This window comes from Aythya marila (assembly GCF_965140915.1).
Source record: "Aythya marila genome assembly, chromosome: 15".
In the NCBI taxonomy this organism is placed as follows: domain Eukaryota; kingdom Metazoa; phylum Chordata; class Aves; order Anseriformes; family Anatidae; genus Aythya; species Aythya marila.
The window spans coordinates 3,267,117-3,288,298 of NC_139056.1; the positions used below are offsets into that span (position 1 = coordinate 3,267,117).

General features: G+C 34.6%; 1 protein-coding gene across 3 annotated transcripts in view; it reads left to right on the forward strand.

Annotated features, from left to right (window-relative positions):
- RBFOX1 (RNA binding fox-1 homolog 1) overlaps nt 1–21,182 on the forward strand; it is a gene marked incomplete at its 5' end in the record, with an annotated part of 284,813 nt that overhangs the window by 173,838 nt on the left and 89,793 nt on the right. For all 3 annotated transcript variants that reach the window (XM_082772575.1, XM_082772577.1, XM_082772576.1), the window contains 5 exons: nt 3,190–3,333; nt 6,159–6,212; nt 12,166–12,258; nt 14,039–14,099; nt 20,260–20,313. In XM_082772575.1, the coding sequence (XP_082628701.1) occupies nt 3,190–3,333; nt 6,159–6,212; nt 12,166–12,258; nt 14,039–14,099; nt 20,260–20,313 (406 nt within the window). The remainder of the gene's footprint in view (nt 1–3,189; nt 3,334–6,158; nt 6,213–12,165; nt 12,259–14,038; nt 14,100–20,259; nt 20,314–21,182) is intronic.

Genomic DNA, 21,182 nt, shown 5'->3' on the forward strand with positions numbered 1-21,182 from the left:
GTGAAATGTAGATATTACTGGTGAATCAATGCTTTTGCAAAAATCATAGGGACCTCAGTTGTTGATGCCAGGGCAGTTGCAAGCCTATGTCTCCCATCAGTAAACTCTTACCACCTCTGACTCTATTCAGCAACTGGCATTCAGTAATTCACAGAACTACACTGTAAATTGGATCACTGCAGAAGAGGCAAGATTAAATAAAGCCTCAAAATTACTTATCTGTTTATTAACTGGGATTCTTTCAGTGATTCAGTTTGTATATCACACCTAGTTATCTTACTTCAAAGGAAGGGAGAGAAACTGCAGTATTATCATAGAATCATAGAATCATTAAGGTTGGAAAAGACCTCCAAGATTATCTGGTCCAACCATCACCCTACTACCAATGTCACCTGCTAAACCATGTCCCTAAGCACCGGGTCCAAACTTTCCTTAAACACCTCCAGGGATGGTGACTCCACCACTTCCCTGGGCAACCCGTTCCAATGCCTGACTGCTCTTTCTAAGAAGAAATATCTCTTAATTTCCAACCTGAACCTCCCCTGCTGCAACTTGAGGCCATTACCTCTAGTCCTATTGCTAATTACCTGTGAGAAGAGGCTGACCCCCCAGATCCCCACACCTCCCTTTCAGGTAGTTGCAGAGAGCAATGAGGCCTCCCCAGAGCCTCTTCTTCTCCAGACCAAACACCCCCAGTTCCCTGAGCCGCTTCTCACAGGACTTGTGTTCCAGGCCCTTCACCAGCTTCGTAGCCCTTCTCTGGACATGCTCCAGTGCCTCGATGTCCTTCTTGTTCTGAGGGGCCCAAAACTGAACACAGCACTCGAGGTGAGGCCTCCCCAGAGCAGAGTACAAGGGGATGACCACCCCCCAGTCCTGCTGGCTGCACTATTCCTGATACAAGCCAGGATAACATTGGGCTGCTTGGCCACCTGGGCACACTGCCGGCTCATGTTCAGGTGAGCATCAATCAGCACCCCCAAGTCCTTTTCCTCTGCACAGCTTTCCAGCCACTGTGCCCAAAGCCTGTCATGTTGCATGGGCTTGTTGTGGCCAAAGTGCAGGACCCGGACCCAGCACTTAGCCATGTTGAACCTCATCCCATTGGCCTCTGCCCATCAGCCCATCCTGTTCAGGTCCCTCTGCAGGGCCTTCCTACTCTCCAGCAGATCGACACTTCCCTCCAACTTGGTGTCATCTGTAAACTTGCTGAGGGTGCACTCAATTCGCTCATCCAAATCATCAATAAGATATTAAAGAGGATGGGCCCCAACCCCTGGGGAACACCCCTGGTGACCAGTTGCCAGTTAGATTTCACTCTATTCACCACTACGCTCTGGGCCCAGCCATCCAGCAAGTTTTTAACCCAGCAAAGAGGGACGTTTTTGTGAGTAAAGAAAATATGCATTGAACCTCATCCTGGACTGAAGATCTTATACAATTTTCTTTTGGTAAACACATAAATCAACATTGTTGCTGGAAGAGCAGACCTGCGGTTCACTGATCACTCATTCTTATTTTTATCATGCCCCATTATAAGTGTAGGGGCCACGATTAGAACTGTCCCCAGTTGTCTGAGCTACTGCTATTGATGGCACTGAAATAGGTCAGTGATTGAGCCTGAATGAGATGACTTTAGAGAGCGCTGTTCAACTCTTGATTCAAAATAAGTAATGCAGGAAACTAGATGTTTGTCCTTTGAAATTGAGAACATGTTTACTGGAGATAATGATGGGTGATGATGATGTTGAACTTGCTAGCATTAAGTTGATATGTACTCATTGCTGATGTAAATATTTTCTGTTTGAGTTGTTTTACTTCCTTCTTAACAGGCCTATTGGTACTAGAATTGGTAAGGTTTATTTTATATAACCATTTTTACTTTGCCTAAACTGTTGTCCCTAAAAATAAATTTGATACTAACAGGAAATGGGAGATATTTTTTTTTAATAATAAAAAAAAATTCTTAATAAAAATTGTTAATATATATATTTTTTTAAATAAAAAAAAAAGACTGAAATAGAAATGGAATTGTAACATTAGAACACAAGGGAAAAATGAATACTTGGAAGAAGAATATGGTCAGAAGGGAAAGGAAGGATAGAGAAAATAGAGTAGCAGTTGTAAGATGATCCTTGTGGTTTCATCAGTGTATTTTATTTTCCCTATTTTTTTCTACCAGCACAAAAGAAAACTGTTGTTTTAACATACCTATACAAAACCTTGTACTAGTGAAAGAGTACTGCACACACAGTGATTGAAAGAGTACTGCATACACAGTCACTGTATGATATCATTAAGGAGTGCAGACCAGAGATTTCTATAATATACTGATAAACCAATGTTGTTTAGTTTTTACATTTCAAATGAAAGAGTTCCTATTTTTTCCTAATCTTTCTAGGTTTTTATGATTTTGTTTCTAAAATTATAATGCACACAACATCCTTCAGTCATAAAGTAGCATTTTAAATCTAGGGAACAGTCCCTCTGTAAGAACTACCATCTTATGTTCTTATTTTGGTGAGAGAGAAAATCTGTAAAACTTTGTTTCTGGGTTTCACTTTTATCTTAGGCAACCTTTGCTACTGATTATACTTCTATTCTCTTTCACAACTCAAGCCCTTTTCTGTAATGATGACCATTTATATAGACAAAATGACCCTCTGGTGCCTATTAGCATTGCTTAGGCAATGGCAGCTAGGATGTGATGTGTTACCTACCTCCTGTGTAGAAGTCCCAGTAGTCTCTGAATGAAAGTGCTAATCTGATTTGAAAGTGCATAGGTTGCTACTACAAATTGTCTGTTATTTGGATATGGAGATTCAGTTTTTTCCATTTGTTTTTCCATTTCCATTAAAGAGATTTCAACAGTCTTACAGTATAGGGAGACATATTTATTAATTATTTAGCAATAGCTTAGAAAAACAACATTGAAAATAATATCCTACCTATTCCCTGACATATTCCAAATACGTATTAAAAATATCACTAAAATCTCATAGCATTGAGATAGATAAAGAAAGGGATTTGAATTTTGAATTATCTATTTCAACTTCTGTTATCCTTCAGAACCTTTGTCTGAGTGAAAATGAAAAATCATTTTCAGTAATTTTTTTGAGAATTTCAGCCTGCCATTTTATTTAGAAACACTTGCAGCATGCTTTACATTGTTTTCCTTTATCCTTTTAGCAGACAGAAGATGCAGCACAGACCGATGGCCAGCAACAGACACAATCTTCTGAAAACACAGAAAACAAATCACAGCCAAAACGGCTTCACGTCTCAAATATACCATTCCGATTCCGTGATCCAGATCTTAGACAAATGTTTGGTGTAAGTACTCATGCTTTATTTATGCTTTCTTTTATATTTGCATTGCAATAGGTACTTAATATTATAGGCAATATTGTTAGAGATCTCTCTGATTTAGATTGTTTAACCATTTTCAGTGATGATTTTCTTTCCATATATTTATAACAATACATTTGCCAATCATAGTTGGGAAAAGAAATTCTACCGATTCTACCATATGTGATACAGATTGGTGTAGTCTATATATTGTGTAGTTTTACATTTCATTCAAAAAAGCTAACTATGTTGTCTTAAGATATTAAATGAGTATATAATCCAGCTGTATTCATCAGGATTTATATTCCTGTATTTATTGATTTTGGACAGTGTGATGTAAAATATTCAACATTTGACCTCATGAGCAAGAGAACTGAATCTATAGAAGTGAGACATGGGCTGGTTTTAAGCAAGAACTCTGGGAGTAGGAATCTTGACCTACCCCCTCATAAGTATTATAGATCTATAGGCTTCTAAATTTTTTATCAGTGTATTTCTCTAAGTCTCTCAATTTTTGCTTTTGCTCAGGCCATCAGCTACCTTCATGTGCATTGGCTGTTTCACAAGTCTCATACGTGCCATCAGTTCTAGGCTCATAACCATGGAGAGGTTAGACCTGGTTTCTTCTCCCTGCTCCAAGAACTGTTAGGTTTATTTTTGAAAACTCACTAAATACAATCTAGAAATAGTACTTGAGCAGCTATTAGAACCCAGATTTTCCTTTTCCAGGCTAGTACTCTTTAGTATTTGTGTTCCTCTTGCTTTCTTCTTTCTTACTAAAATTTAGGTCTCTTTGTTACAGTTCATCTTATATGGAATAGCATTAATACTGCCTGCCACTATCCTTCTCTTGCTCTCTCATGTTCAGTTCAGACTTAAATTCTTCTAATATCTTTGTGTGTTAAGACGTTTTCAGCTTTTATTTGTATGAAATGAAGAAAACATTCACTGGAAAAAAAATTCCTAGTATGGCACTGGGTAATGCAGGTGACTGTGTTACCATATATGACTTGCTGCAAGTAACCTCCCCTAAATACAGCTTACAACTCATCAGCAAAATAGTAGAAGGCATAATAACCCTCTAGAGAGGAAAAATGCAAATTTCTTTAAATTAAACAAACCACTTAAAATAGATGGATTTTATTTGAAAGTACATTAAAGGAAAGTATTTTTTAGGGATTTTTGAAATTTATAAATGAACAAAAACTACATTTATTTTCAATATTTCTATGTCTTAGGTCTCAAAAGACTAAAACTGAAGGATGACTGGAGTTTTCCAGCTTTATAATGACTTGGCAACAATAAACTTTTAGCTTCTGACTTGATATAAAAATAAAATTTCTGGAAGTGTGAGTTTAATTAGATATCTGAAATGAAATCATAATGCTACATCTTGAACACGTTATGCACATGGCAGATATATATATATATTTAACATTGACTTGAATACAGCAGAGGAGGATTGTTTAAACATTAAGTCATTGTCTGCTTAGAGGTTAAAGTAGTTAAAATATTAGTTAATTAGATGGTGAATACAAGAACAGAAATTAACACAAGGGACAAGAAATGATAGTTGAATTTCATAAGTAAGTTGAAACACTTTAATAAGGCAGAAAAGGAATGCTGTTCTCTCTGTCCTATAAGTGTTTGTTATATCTTAAAAGACTGGAGTACATCTTAAAAGACTGCAGTTCCTTGGTCTGTTGATAGATTTTTCTTCATTTGCCTGCCTCTAATTTCTGCCTTTTTGTTTAATCATTGTTTGTGTCATTCGTCAGTGTTAACACTGATCTATACAGCATGTTAATGATATAAGAAACAACAGAAATGACCCACTGATATATTAGAGTGTCACATCGCAGAATGTGCCATCTCCAAAAGTGTTCTAACTAAACACTGCCTGAGTCAAACATTATTCTCTTACCGAAACAAGTCCAACAGAGCCTTTTTCTTTAGGACAGCAACTGTGGTCAAGTTTTGTGTGCATGAACAATGCCTAGATGATTGTGAATGCTATTGGAAGGTAAATAATAGTTACTGTAAACATTATAATAAAGTGCAATTCTGTGGGAGAAAAAACCATCAACACATAAGTATCCATTCTAGTTTTCCAAACTACCTTCTAGGATGACAAGAATTAGGTAGGGAATAATGGACGTACCTTTTCAACAAGGCATATCCATTATTTTCAACAAGCCACTGACAAAACTCCCACTTAGTTACTTCTGCTTTACAAGAATTAGATTAAACCAAACTCCTTTACCTGTTCTGGGAAGCAACTGCAAAAAGTTTTCTGAAACAAATGTCCTTTAGAGGATAGGATGACCAGAGGGCGACAATATTCATGTGGCCATTAATCCTGTCTTCTTAGTGATGTTTTATTGTACTATAATCAAATTAACTCTACAGCATATTACATTTAAAACAATTGGTGATGGCAGCTGGACTGGATGAATCACCAGAAAGTAACCTAATATATGAAAAGACAAAACAAAAACAAAACAAAATTGGGACTTTCAATTTACTGTTTACAATTTAGTGATGATATCCTCTTTGTCAGAACATCTCATTGAATTTAAAGTTCATAAATTAGTATGTGGAATGATCATGACAAGTATAATGACATTTAATATTGATTTGGCTACTCTTCAGTGTGTCTTTTCTGGTGCTTGATTGTCTTTCATTTTATATTTCTTTAACTTTGTGATATGGTGCATCAATTTCTGAAACAAACATTTGTACTTTATATGATAAAGCATTTAAAGCATTGAAGTTATCTTTTTTCATGTTAATTTTCTATTTCTTTGCAGCAATTTGGTAAAATCTTAGATGTTGAAATTATTTTTAATGAGCGAGGCTCAAAGGTAAGCAGTTTAATTCACCCAATTTTTTTTATTTTTTTTTAATATTTTATATAAGAAAAAGGAAACAACTGCACTGCTGTAAAGAATAACATCTGAAACTCCATGTTAGTGGAAACGTCTTCTGACTTGTCATTTAGTTTCCAAAGCAGAAGGAAAATCATTGGACTCATTTTGTATCTTTTAAAGGGGGTAATTTTAACTACTCCAGGCTGTCATCTGTTTTATAGGAATGTTATTTCTGCTTTCTTTATTCTCCAATGATAATTGCCTTGTTTATTTTATAAGATGAGTCCATGCTTACAGGTATTTTTAAGCAGGTTTGTATTAGTGCACTTTTTTTCTATTAAACTGAAAGATGGTAGTAATACCTAATAACTATCTTCTTCAGTAATTAAGTGAGAAAATATGATTGTTCCAGAAGATTTAAGTGCAGATGTTTTCCTCTTTAGTAAAAGCTTCAGTACACCAACCCTTTGAATAAAATCTGTTTTAACATTTATTTGATAAAAGAAGTTCTTGTAGTATTATAAAGATTTTTTTTTTTTTTTTTTCTGAAATTTACATTGACTTAAACGCATACAATTTTCTGGATATTTAAGAAATAAATCAAGACAGAATAGTTATGCCAACATTATTGTCATTACCTGGTTCAAAACTGTTTCTAGTTTACTAGTATGCTTCACCTATGATATAAGCTGCATTATAAGGGTTTATGCATATGGCATATGTGTGTTACCTTTTTCCTGTTTCTTCCATGGAAGAAAAATATAATATTTGACTAGCATTGTTTCAGTCTTCCTGCAACTCTTATATATGGTTTATTACTAGTACTAGAATTATTTTCCTGTTATAAAATACCATAGCCAGTCTTTTTTTTTTTTTTTTAAGGTGAACCATAGATATCATAATCTCTTATATCAGATATATTTTAAAAATTTTGTTATTCTTTTCCTTTTAGGTGTGAGTATTTGAATTATAAATTTAAAGCCACCACTCACTGTTTCTTCCTCTTCCTCTCTATGAAATAGCTCAAATTTTCTGCTTTATATTTCAAAATTATTCTTACATTCATTCCTTAGTACCCTAGCCTACCAGTCCAAAAACATTTGGAACATTTATTTGTTTTTCAGTTAGCAATCAAAACTTATGGAATTTAGTGGCTTACAATGTGGCTTATTCATAGACAGTGGCAGATCTTCTGTATTGGCTGCAATTCATTATTATTACATAATGGCTGTTCTGTAGTTTTTGAAAATAAAAATAAAAACGTTGATTGTCCAGAACCTGTTCCTACCACATCATTTTATCATTTTATAAATTTCAAATTACATTATGACATCCCACACTTTGCTTGGTTCTGTCTGACTTCTAACCACCATGCCTGCATCACACTGCATAAGTTTAAGCCTTTTGAGTGGTTGGGGGACATTTCTAAACTGGGGTTTTTCACTACATCCTACAGTAGTGAAAATATGTCAGTGCTTTGTGTTACAAGCAAGAGATTTTTCTATGGAGTTCTGTAACATCACTACCTGTTACACATTTTGTGCTAGAGACTTTCAGACCTATTATGAAATAGTTCTAAGAATCCAATGCTCAAGCTGCCTCTGAATAAGCAACTGAAACAATAAATAAACAACAATAAATAAAACAATTCTGAGATATATCTCTTTGTTTATGTATACTGCTTCTTGTCTTGTTTTGAGTTAGCTCAGGTATATCTGCATAGTATTGTGATTTACAGAGGTACTCTGACCTTCTCTCAATTAAATAAACTGAAAACAAAAACAGCATTAGGAGTAACAGAAATACGGTTGTGTGTGTGTGTGTGTTTTTTCCTTTTTTTTTCTTCGTTTTTTTTCCTAATCTCATCAGTATAAGTTACTCTGTAGGATTTAAGATGCACCTCATTAACATCCCATTCCTGATGGTGCTTATCTGTTTTTACAAAACTGCAATTCCACCAAAACTAAAAAGACTTCTAAGTGGCTTCAAACTAAGTATAGCTACAAAAGTTTCCAGGATCAAAATACAAATTTGTTTCAAGATGCAGTTTGGCATAGAAGCATTTCTAGATTTTGTTATTGTTGTTCATTTCTTTTGAGTCCAACAATTAATATTTGAACAGATTCCTGCAAAAATAACAGCAGTAAACTCTTTTTCTTACCATAGTATTAGAGAAGAACAAAATTGCAGATTCAAATAGCATTACCATAGAGCACTCAATATTTAAAAAAAATTACAAATGAAAGTATTTTTTTTTTAACTCTAAGATATTAATACCAATTTCATACTACAAATTTGTTTGATTTGGGGCATAATAATAATAAAGGTAATTTTCCTAGAATCACGTGTCAACTCATGATTTTTGAAACTTCTTTTTATGAAATCAAGAAGGTCAGTAATGCTTTAGTGTAGATCTTGCAACCTGTGTTAAAAAATAAGTTATACCTTTGTCAGTTCTCTGTTGATTAAGGTAAAATTAAAAACCTGTGGTAATTCTGCTATTATGTCAAGCCAAAAGTAGAGCATGGTGATTTTTTTGTGTGGCAATCTGCAATATTTTTAGAAAGAAGTACATGGAATACCAAAAATGTGGAAGAGTTTCCAATCACCAAAAAACAACTTTGCTGCTTAAGTACATGTTGCTTTGCAGAAACTGCTACAGCCAACTTGTATTTTGTTATCTGTGGAACATTTCAGGGCTCAAAGATGGCAAACTAAGAAAGGCTTTTGCCTTCCTTCACCTCTCTTTTCTTACCATTCTCTGCATTTACTAGTCATCTTGGAAGGACAATTTGATATATAACATATTTCTGTACTCATTTTAAAGCTAATCTCTGTTTTAACACTTCATGTGCTTCCTTGACCAACCTGCCCACACTCTGGGCATCAGTAGCTCTCCACAGAGCTGTGCATTGGTTTTGTCTGTTGGGCACAGTTGCAAAGATACAGGAACATCAAGTAGCTTTTTTTTTGTTGTTGTTATTATTATTATTATTATTACAATTCCAAAGTAATGCTCTGTATGGCTATGTACTTAATATATACTGACATAAATCTGTGTGTACATGTATGTATTGGTATATATTTGATATATATTATGTTAGCAACTCTTTCTTCAAATAACAAGAGCTCCAATGCACTTCACAATTTAAAACAAAACCTTTTTGACTACTTGGCTATTAATAAGTCATTTGACAGACTTTAAAAATAAAACGCAGAAATCTACATTACGGGTTAATAAAATATATAGTATGCTAAGCCAAAGTAACTGTTGAATCAGCTGCTTTTAAAATACATGCTCATTTGTTTGTCTAACTATTTAAATATGGGGTGAATGAATATGTGATGTCTGATTGAGTTTCTGTGTCAGCTATGTAAAATTAAACATTTGCATAAAAAAATCTTAAATAGAATTATAAGAATAAGTAAAATATAAGAAATTAAAAAATTACAAGTGTTCTTTTCATAATCTTTGAAGTTCTTGTCTTATCTTGGCTTGTTGCTCCACTTTGTACCTCTTTCCAATTTTTAAATATAATTAGGTTTTTATCTTTCCATTCAGTTGTTTGAAAAAAATTTAACTGGCAGCACTGTGAGCTATTAAGACTGATTGTAAAATTTTGTAAACATATCCCACCAAATGTTCCTTGCTGGCTGTTGAGGGTGACAGTTCAGCAGGGAGGGGAGAAAAGAACAAATAGAATTTGAGGAATTGTGCAGAACTAGGCTTGATGCATTGATGGCTTCAGTGATGGTTTCTGCTGTGAAATTTTCTTAGCAGAAAAGAAAAAAAAAATCTTCTTCTTAGATGGGAGGAGACAATTAAAGGGTGAATAAAAGTTTAAAGTTGAGGATTGTTTTAGATACAAGAACCACAGAATCATAGAATGCTTTGGGTCGGAAGGGGCCTTATAGATCATCTAATTCCAACCCCATGCCACACCTCCCACTAGATCAGGTTACCCAAAGGCCCATCCAGCCTGAAGGGATAGATGCAGAAAAGCCTATGCAGGCATCTAAAACATAGGATTAGTACTGAGGAGGGGAACTTTCTCTTGAATACTCCTGGTATTTTGGGGGAAAAGAGAGCTATGTGCTTGGTGTCTGATGATAAGAGAGGAGATCGTGGCTTTGTCCTAAAATTGTGGAGGGCAGAGTGGAGTCAGGTGTTTTGAGAATGTTGTTAGAGTACTTGTGAGCTCAGCATTCAGTGGGCCTTTAAAAGGAAAGAAGAGAAAAACAAAACAAAATAAAACAAAACAAAGACAACAAGTTTAAAATATTTTGAAGAGCATGGAACAAAAAATGCTATGTACAAAAAAAAAAGTCTCTTCCTATTGTATAAACTGGCATGCATCATTGTGTTCTTCTAGTAAATAAAATAAAATAACGCAAATACCAATATACCAATATACCAATGATCCTGATTAAAATACTTTGTCCATGAATTAATTTTGTAATTCATATTCATTGTTTTTATCAGTGCATGGTGTTAATACTTAGTTTTGCCTTGAAAAAGTGCAAATGTCTTCCATTCCTTCCTCTTTTTTCAGTCACTGTGTAAATAATAGGTAGAAACACTGAGAGTAAGTGGTTGAATACTGATGACAACATTTATTGAATGGACTGCAGAACTAGGAGGGTGAAAGGAAGGATAAAGCTTGAGGAGATATGATGCGTGGCTTATTGTTGAGCAATAAAACAAAAGTAAGACCTTAATTCATACTTCAACCTAAAGTAAAAGCAACGAAAAAGGTTTTAGTAGGACTTCAAATACTTGCAGCAATGTCTTTCTTTATAGAAGTGGACACGTATAGCTTCATAGCAAATGTTTCGTGTTATGAAACACCAAGGATGATAGAAGCTTATTGGTTCAGAAAAATTCAAGAAAGCGTGCATTGTAGTGCTAATGTAAGAATTAATTCAAAGGGTTGGTGTATGTTTCTAAAATGTTTTTTTAATGTCTGATTTTAATATATATACATGTATATTTATATTTGTAAATGATGTTTAGTTTAATTTAGCGCAGGAAAAAAATAAAAATAAAAGAATTTTACTAGGGCTGGAAATATATGTTTAGCCTAATGCTATAAAGAGAAGTATTTGTCCTGAGCAGAATTTCATATTAGTTGAATATGCTCCTGTCCCACTAACATGGGATTCTGGAGTTTTACCAGTTGCATGTGGAAAGTACAATACATAAACAGTAAATGAACCAGTTAAAGTTACTCAAAATGTTTTCATTTTTATTTCTTTATCAAAGTTTCTTTTTCTATTCACATCATGTGATTTTTTTTGATCTGTTAATACAAGGAAGTTTATATTTTTATTCTAAAAGTATTTTTGTTTTGTTGGAGGTTTTCTTTTCTTTTTTCTTTTATAAAAAAAATAAGTAAAGGCTGTATAGTTTGACAAAAGTTTAAGTTACCCTAGTGTTGCATGGGAACAATGTTTCTTATGATCACAACAGCATGATTAAGTAGGCATTGTTTTTAGAGTATATTGACATTCAGTGTTGAATTCTGTGCACATGTTTATTTATTTTGTTGAGATATCTGCATGTCGTTAAAATGTGGTTCATTTTATTTTCTCATTAGTTCATTTTTTTCTCTGTGAAGACACTGTAATTTTTTTTTTTTTAATTTCATTTTCTTATTGTTAGATTTATTTTCCTCTGTAGAGACACGTAGAAAGGTATTTTTGGTATCATTCTTTGAATTTCTCAGAGGGTACTATGTAACTGATGACAGAAAAAAATTGTTCACATTTGTCGCTTATTTATTGCACATCTCAATACAATTATAATTTTTCTAATTTGCATGTTACAGAAATGAAGCAAGGACAAGAAAATATTAAATTAAAGAGAGAGAACATAAGCAAACAAGTGGTCATTGACTGAAATAATAATGTGCATGTTGTTTTCCCCCCTTCTCCCTCCTGCATGCAGGGATTTGGTTTCGTAACTTTCGAAAATAGTGCTGATGCGGACAGGGCGAGGGAGAAATTACACGGCACCGTGGTAGAGGGCCGTAAAATCGAGGTGCATGTTCAAAATATTTTCCTTTTCATCTTTTTTATAAATGTCTGCTTCACTCTCATTTGTTGTTTCAGATGCATCATTGGTGTCTTCTGTGTGCTCCCCTTTCCCCTTCCCATTGTTTATATATATATTTATATATAAAGAGAGAGAATCTGGCCTTACTTGGGTTTTTTTATTATTATTTCTTTTGTAATTATTATTATAATTCTCATTATTGCTGAAAGGTGGATGAAAATTGAACAAAATGAAAGCTTTAGCATTTTGAACTTACTATTTTGGATATTTTGTAAATCAATGGGTGCAGTAGATTCTAAAAAAAAAAAAAAAAAAAACAACAAAAAAAAACAGCCAACAAATAAATTGAGAACAACAACAACAAAACAAAGCTGTGACAGACAAAACAAAAACAGCAAAAGAAGGTTTTTTTTTCATTTTTTTTTTATTTGGTTTGGTTTTGGGTTTTTATCTTTTCTTTGTTCTTTCTTGTTTGGTTTGGTTTCTTTTTTTTTTTTTTTTCTTTTTTCTTTTTGCTGCAGGGTTGATGTGGGATCCACAGTGGCTTTCAAAAAATCAGATTGGGAAAGAAGCATCCAAAAGATGTATAAGAAAGAGAAACAAAGACAGACTAGAGACTAACCAATTTTAAGATTTCATTTTTAATGAATTCATCAGCCTACTTTGGCTGGGTGGCCTGACCCTTCATATCTATTAAAAAAAAAACAACCAACAACAACACAAATGCTTTTTAGTACCACTGGATCCCCTTCAATACTGCCTCAATTGTATTTGTTAGAATAAAAAAAAAATACCAATTGAAAATGCTGTCGTCTTTTGAGTAAGATGTTGCATATTTTGCCTTTTCATTTTCCCCCTTCGACGGTAGCGCTTAGGGCCCTCACCAAACTCTCAGTAACCATGGTAACTGTATACATACCCATGCTGGCGATGGTGCTGAATGGTAAGTGGAGAAGTCCATCTGCCGTTTCACGTATTTAGCGCTAATACCACGTGAATTTTTTTGACTTGTTGTATTAAGTTTTCTTGATGCTACATTTTTTTCTATATTGGTACGCCTGTAATTGAGTGTACGTTTTAAGCAAGCCTGGGAGGCACTGATTGGATTGAGGATATGACTTCGTGCACATCTTACTCAGATTGTTAACTCCATATTGTGTTAAATAATGCACCCTCTTTTTATCCTTTTGTTAGCTGTGATTTTAAAGCTTGAATGATTTTGTTAATTCTTGCAATGAAAAAGGCTCTTGTTCCAAGTGTTGAATGCTAGATGTTGCTTTTCCAATGGTACTTCTCTTCTAAAGGGTTATGTTGCACACTGCTAAAATTCGTTTGTCCTTTTTTTTTTTTTTTTTGGACATTTTCTTTGTTTCCTTGTACCTTGTCTCTTTCCCTTCTACTCCACTGCATGTTCTTTCATATAATCTTTCTTTCTGTTTTGAATATTTATTGTATCAGTGTTATCATGGAATACAAGCATGCTCTTAAGTCTTAAATTATGCAATACCTTTTAATTTGCTTTTAATGTCTTTTTATTAAAGTTTAAATGATATGACGTTGCTTTATTGAAATGATTTGTAAGTTAAAATGGTTATGAAAGTAAATGTAATTATAAATAGTATGATTTTGTTATGCACCTGTTGCCTTCTATAAATTAAATTGCTTTTTTTTTTTTACATGACTAATGGCAGTAATAATGCATGCATTTAATAATATAACAGACCCTTCCTGTAACCCTTTCTAATCCAGTTTTCTATGTGCTTAGGTAAATAATGCAACAGCACGTGTAATGACAAATAAAAAGACCGTCAACCCTTACACGAATGGTAAGTGCATGAGATCTCAGTGCTTTTTTGTTTGTTTGTTTATGCACGTGAAATCTCATTCTTCTGGTGGATGGGTAGTCATCTACTCATGAATTGTCACAGTCTGTATCCCCTGCAACTTCTTGGCCTTTGTCCAATGAGCCAGTAAGGAAACATGTTACAGCTGGGTTTAATTTCCATCCCCATAGACTTCTGCTGATTCACAGGTATGGACATAGCATGCATCATTTTGCCTGATGGGAATCTGAGTGTTTAACGACAGTGGCTTTTTTATAAGAAAATATACCTGGTAGGGAGGCATTATTCTCTTCTAGCTTTGTGCAGTGTTGATGTTGTGATGAATGAACTAATCAGAGGATTCAGTTTTGCTTGGGTGACGGAGGCCAGCAAGAAGAATGTCTCTGTCAGGCATGAGGTACTTTTTGGTACTGAGGCACTCATCTAGGCAAAGATCCCTTCTGCACCTCCCTTCCACACTTTCTTAGGAGTAAAGGGCAGCTTGTAATCTTTTCCATGGAAAAAATCTAAATTGCAAGTTACTTTAAAAGGTTATTCTAATACTGACCTAACAGGTTGGTATAATTTAGTACATTAATGATAAAAATATAATCTATAGATATTTGAGGGAGTTGGAGACAATACATTTTAAAAATGTTTTCTCTGGCAGTGTTTTATCATGTGCTCCAGAAGTTATTTGCATTTGCTAGTTCAAAAAATGCTAACAAGTTCCTAACTCAATGTCAAACAATAATAAATCAATTGAATTGAATTGCAATTACATTTTCCAGATTTACTAGAATGTGTAGCAGTAATTATTTACTTTCCAATTTAATTTAGCTTTTCCCATCCATTAGAAAACAGATGAAATCTGCACATACGTATATAAAGATTTCCACAGTTAGCTTAGACTCTTTTCCATTTTGAAATATTTTCTATATTTGAGCACTCATTAGTAAGGTTTTACTAAAAACTATGGCAAACAGTGGCTTTATTTTTTAGTTAGTTGTAATTTTTTCTTAACATGGTGAAAATAAAATAAAGTGATGGCTTTCACTTGACGTGATAATTGAGCAAGTTATAATGATCTGGAGAAGAAGGCTCTTGAAATTCCTCATGCTTTCTCAGAAACTGTTTTCTTCCTCATCTTGTTTGTAAATTTATTTGTAAATTTTGTTTGTAAATTGTCAAATGATCCAGATGGGAAAATCTCCTTCATTATTAATGCCTTTTAAAACATCTCAGTGAATCTAACAAAAGAGACATGAAGCTTGACTGGATCACATAACAAGATTTTGCTGCAATAGGGAGCTAAATTAACTATATGATATGTACTAAGAACTTACTCTGCTATATTGTGATGATAAAAATATAAAAGTAGTTTTGCTATAAATGATGATGTATTCATATTTGTATTCATATTACATCAAGGCGAAAACACAGCTAATTATCAAATATCACATTACATATCAACACAGCCAATGCTGAAAGTAGAGATATGAGATTTTAGGAGTATGGTTTTGGGGAAGATTCTTGGGTCATGCATTGTATTTATTTATATCCAAAATTGAAACAATTAAAATTTGTTGTTAAGTGTTTCCCACTTGAAGTATTTTATGTCTGTCATTTTCCAACCTGTTCTATCTAGACTGGATCTCAGTAAAAGTGTGAAACATCCTCCTGAGTGTAAAAAAATTAGCATTTGTTTGTGAATCCATATATCCAAGGTTTTGCATGCAGGATGTTCTTTTGCCTTTTGACAGGGATCTACCAAGACAAACTCTGGTTGTAGTTCATAAACGTTGATTTATTTGTTTACTTATTCTAACTTTTTTTAATGTCTGGGGTCCCCTTAAGTAAACACACAAGTGGAATCATGTTCTTATAGCACAGTCACTGCAATCAACACAGAATGAAGTGTAACGTGTTTCACAGCTTAATTGGTGTTTCTATGACTTGTTACCCTGTCATTTTGAGATTCTAGTTCTTTATCTTTTTGTCAGGAATTAACCAGTGCTACAGCTGATTATTAAATATTATTCTTGTCTAAAGTAAAGGTTCTGTCTTTTCAATAAAACATAAAGATTATTATTACTATTATTCTTTTAATCCTTCTATGAGCCTGTTAGCATTTAAACAATACTTCTGAGACAGGCAGCTAGAAAATTTTTGTTTATACATATCTACCTCTTTTGAACCACTTCTTCATTAACATGTGGCTTGATTTTTCAAAGTGTATGTGGGGACTGACATGTTATTGGCAAGTATGGAACACATATCCAGGCAGACAAATGCTGTGTTAGATAAAAACATATGAGGCCCTAATGCTTATTGTAATTTAAAAATAAGGTACACAATAAGATACACTCTGTTCTGTCTTTCTTTCCTGGATACTGCTGATTGCTTGATAACAGGGCTCACATTGTAAATATGATTGCAAAACTCAGCAGATTTTTTGTTCTTTTTGATATAAGCAGGTTAATTCAGATAAGTGGCTTGCTCTTATGTACTAGTTGTTTTTGAAATAAATAAGCTTGCCAGTGACTTTGGACAACTCCTGAAATGAGTAGTTGATAAACTGAGTTTATTCTCAGACAAAATGATTTTGATGGCTGTCCTCATGTGCTCTGAAGATAGAACTGCTTTTTCATTGTGAATTAATTCAGTGTCAAGAGTTCTACTTGCTGGCAAAAATACTTCTGAGACATTTTTAATGTTCCAGCCTATCCTGTGGAATTGAGAATTATGTACAAGTACATTGAGAGAACCTCAGCATGAATGAGGAGCGTGAAACAGAGATCAGTAAAGGAATATTTCAAAGTTTATACTTGCAGAATCTTGAATTTGAGTCTTCAGTTGATCTAAACTTAGATTCAAAATTGGAGCTAGTGATTATTACCACAGTTATATTCCCTCTCTTTCCCTTCCCTCCTTATTTTGTTTGCAAACAGGAAGAAAGCATTCGGTATCATAGGACTTCTTTGCCACAAATGCATTCCTCAGGCAACGCATGCTTGTCTCCCCTGTGAAGCGAAAATAATTTTTTCTACGTTGCTGTGTCCCACTTTCTATCAAAGCTTTTTCTGCTGTACAACACGTAATTATTTCCTCTCCTTTAGCAGGTTTAATATGTATTTTTTTTAGATGACTATATAAGGTGGGTTTTTTGGGGGCATGAAGATGTATTATTTGTTTTTGTGGTTGGTTTTTACGTTTTGAACTTTTATAGTTTCAACTTGAGGGAGAAATTGTGACAGTAAGAGAAATGCACAAAATAACAATCACTGCAGAGAATTAGCTTCCTCCAGCTGCAGTTGCTCTCTTGATTGATTAACCCACACAGTTATGGGCCAGCACATTTGTAGCTGACAAGATAAAGTTAAGTTTAATTGCTGTTATTTTCACAATGAATGTATTTCCTGTACAAGCTTCAAAAAGTTAGATGATTCAGCCATCAGTGTGAGAGAGGTACGGAACTGAAATATGAACATGACTTTCAGCTGTGGAGAGTAACCCGTTTCTTCCATGATCTTATTCTTTCTCTCCGGAAAATTGTGGCACTGAGAGTATATCTAAAAAGCTGAGAGGTATCTGTCAGCTTGTTTGACAGCAAAAGTCTGCACGTGTAATTCAGTGCAATCATTCATTTCAGGCAGCATCAGTGAGTGATCTTTGAGGACGCAATGAATTTGAAATACTAAATATTCACTAATCTATTTTAAAAATACATATATTGAAAGCCTCAATATTTGGATGATTTTCTATCAGACAAAATTTGGCTAAGAGTATTTGTTTTCCATGACATTCCTATATACAATCCTGTAGTACTTGAAATTGAGGGGTGAAGTAAAAATCCTTTGATATTTTCAGAAGGAATGGCATTTTCCAGCTTCTGCAGGTGTCTTTTACATGCATATAGCAAACACAGTTACTCCTGTGGAGCAAACTGCATATGGTGCTGTGCCTTACTCTGAGATTATTAATGAGTTGTGTTTCAAGAACACCTACATGTATCACGTTTCTTACTGAACAGTTACTTACTCATAATCAGGTAGCATGTATCTGTGGTGGTTTTCTTCAGCTGGACAGCCAAGCTCCACCACAACCACTCTCACTCCCCTACTTCAAAGAAAAAGTGGGAGAAAATGGTATGAAAAGATCTCAAGGCTTGAGATATGGACAGATCACTCAACAATTATCATTGGAGGCCAAACTGACTCAGCATAGGGAGATTAATTTTTTTTTTTTACCTATTACTATAAAGCTAAAATTGTGAGTAATTAATAAACAAAACAAAACAAAAAATAAAAACACATTCCTCCATCCACCCTCTTCTACTTCCTCCCCCTGAGCAGCACAGGGGAACGGAGAATGGGGGCTGCGGTCAGACACTTTGTCTCCACTGCTCCTTCTTGGTCACTCTCTTCCCCTGCTCCATGCGGGGTCCTTCCCACGGGATGCCATCCTTCCCGAACAGATCCTGCGGGGGCTGCCCACAGGCAGCAGCTCTTCAACTGCTCCCACATGAGTCAGTACCATGAAGTCCATCCGTCAGGAGCAAACTGCTCCAACATGGGTCCCCTACAGGTGGCAGCTCCTCCCAGACCCCCTGCTCCTGCATGGGCCGCAGCCTCCTCTAGGCCACATCCACCTACTCCACCAGGGCTCCTCCACGGGCTGCAGCATGGAGATCTGCTCCATGTGGGACCCATGGGTGCAGGGGGACAGCCTGCTCCACCAGGGGCCTGTCTACAGGCCACCCGGGAACTGCTGCTGCATGCCTGGAGCAGCTCCTGCCCTCCTGCTGCACTGCCCGGGTGTCTGGAAGGCTGGTGCTCTTGCCTTTCCTCACCCCTCTCTCCCACCTGCTGTAGCACAGCATTTGCTTGTTTGCTTGCTTGCTTGCTTGTTTTTTCCCTTTCTTCAGTCTGCTCTTCCAGAGGCCCAGTCACTGTTGCTCATGGCCTGGTTGTGGCGAGCAATGTATCCTTTTGGAGCCGGCCCTCAGTGGGGAAGCTGCTGGACTCTTCTCACAGAGGCCACTCCTACAGCCACTGCTACTAAAACCTTTCCGTATAAACCCAGTACAGTATCAGATAGAGATGACAGTATTTTTAAGGCTAGGAGTAGCTTTCTTTTGTGTTACTATCGAGATTTTGTGTTAGATTTTTTCAGTCTTATAGTGGCCAAGGCAGAAACAAGCCTCAATACTGTTTGCATTTAAATTCTCCCAATCTTGGCCATTCTTGATTTTGAAAAGCTTTGCTTCAATGCCTTGATTGTATTTTGTTTTGAATCTATTTGAAGTACTATAATTCTATTTGAAGTACTATAGTTCTTGAATTTAGCTTGCATTTTTATTTATTCCCATTTACAAACAATGCTTCCCACTACTCTGATAAAATGTGCTTTTGGAAAACCCCCAATTTTTCATTCTTAGCAGTTTATATAGTTGTTTAAACACTAAGAAAAAACTTGTACTTATCTGAAGTACTTTTGTACTTTTGTACTTCAGACAGTCTGAAGCACAAATGTGATGTGGAAAAAAAGTGGCCCTGGAATTTGACTGGGATTACAGGGGGTGCACAAATATCTTTCCTGTCACAAATACCTTTCCTGTTCAGTGTCTACACTTTTTTTTTATTATTATAATTTTTCTTCAGAGTTCAGAGATGAATAAAAATTCTCGGATGATTTTATTGTCGTGTAATTTACACTAACACATGCTTATCAGAAGTAAATGTCCAGTATATGAACTGTTTTGGCCTCACTGGCTTGTGAGCAGAGACTTAAAGCAATGAAAGAGAATAGATCTACTCTAGAGTACTACATGATACCTGAACTAATTCTGATTTAATTCCAGAAATGTGGGTTCTTTTTAACTGCATTGCAGCCAGGCTGATTCACCTAATAATTTGCTCCAGTGCTACTTGCAGTACAGTCATGACCAGAGAATTTGTTTCCTTGCTTACTTCCATACTTCAGAATCAGAATGTTCTGATAATAAAGATCAGTAAATACAGCTGTAAAATTTCCATGAAGATGACCTTTTGTAGAGCCATTCTATGTGTGTATCTCCGTACAAAAATTGAAGAAAAAACATCATGTTATTATTATCACTAATTGTAATATTAACTTGTTTATGTTTTTATGTTTGCTGCAGGCTGGAAATTAAATCCAGTTGTTGGTGCAGTTTATAGTCCAGAATTCTATGCAGGTAAGGATTAAACTATAGTTGTCTATGCTGCGTTTTATTTTAATGTGTTTTTGTTGTTGTTGTTGTTGTTTTTTTTTTTTTTTTTTTTTTTTAAACACATAGAAGTACAAATCATATATTTGGTGTGAAGTTTGGTTTCTTTGTTTAATTCACGTTTAATTCATGTTAATTCATGTTCTGCCAGTCATTTACAGATTTATGATGAAGGTTTTAACAGTTACCTGGGAATCCCGAAGTTTATGTAGAAGATAAATGAATATATTTTATTGGAAAATAGATAGTAAAACATAGAGTATACTGCAATATCACAGTATTACATTCGATTTTATATTTTATTTTATTCTATTTTTAGTCACTTTGCTCCTAGAATTATTTAAACTTATTGAACAATAAAAAAAATCTAAGTTTATATTTTATATATACATGTACATATATACACACAAATGTATAGAGTAACTGCATTCATAATTTTTCTTGAACATTTTTCTTTAAATTTTATATTTAGTTACTCAGACTTTAAAAATTTTGTATTTGTAACCTTCATTATCTCTAGATCATTGAGATGGTTCTGATTGTGGGTACAATTTGGAGTTGATGAAACTTTTTCCTTTTTCCATTGCTAGCAACAGTTTCTAAGTATGCTATAGCAGCATCACTGAAAATGTTTGTACTCCAAAACTGAGCTGATTTTAGAAAAACTTGAACCCAGTCTATAAACATAATCACTAGCAAGTCCAAAAAAGCCATATACAATAGAGTTAATAATTTAAATCTAAGGAAGAAATAATAACTGTAACTCCAAATGTTTCTAATAGGTAACAAAGTTGTCCACCTTTCTTATTATATGCTTCCATGAGTTTATATAAACT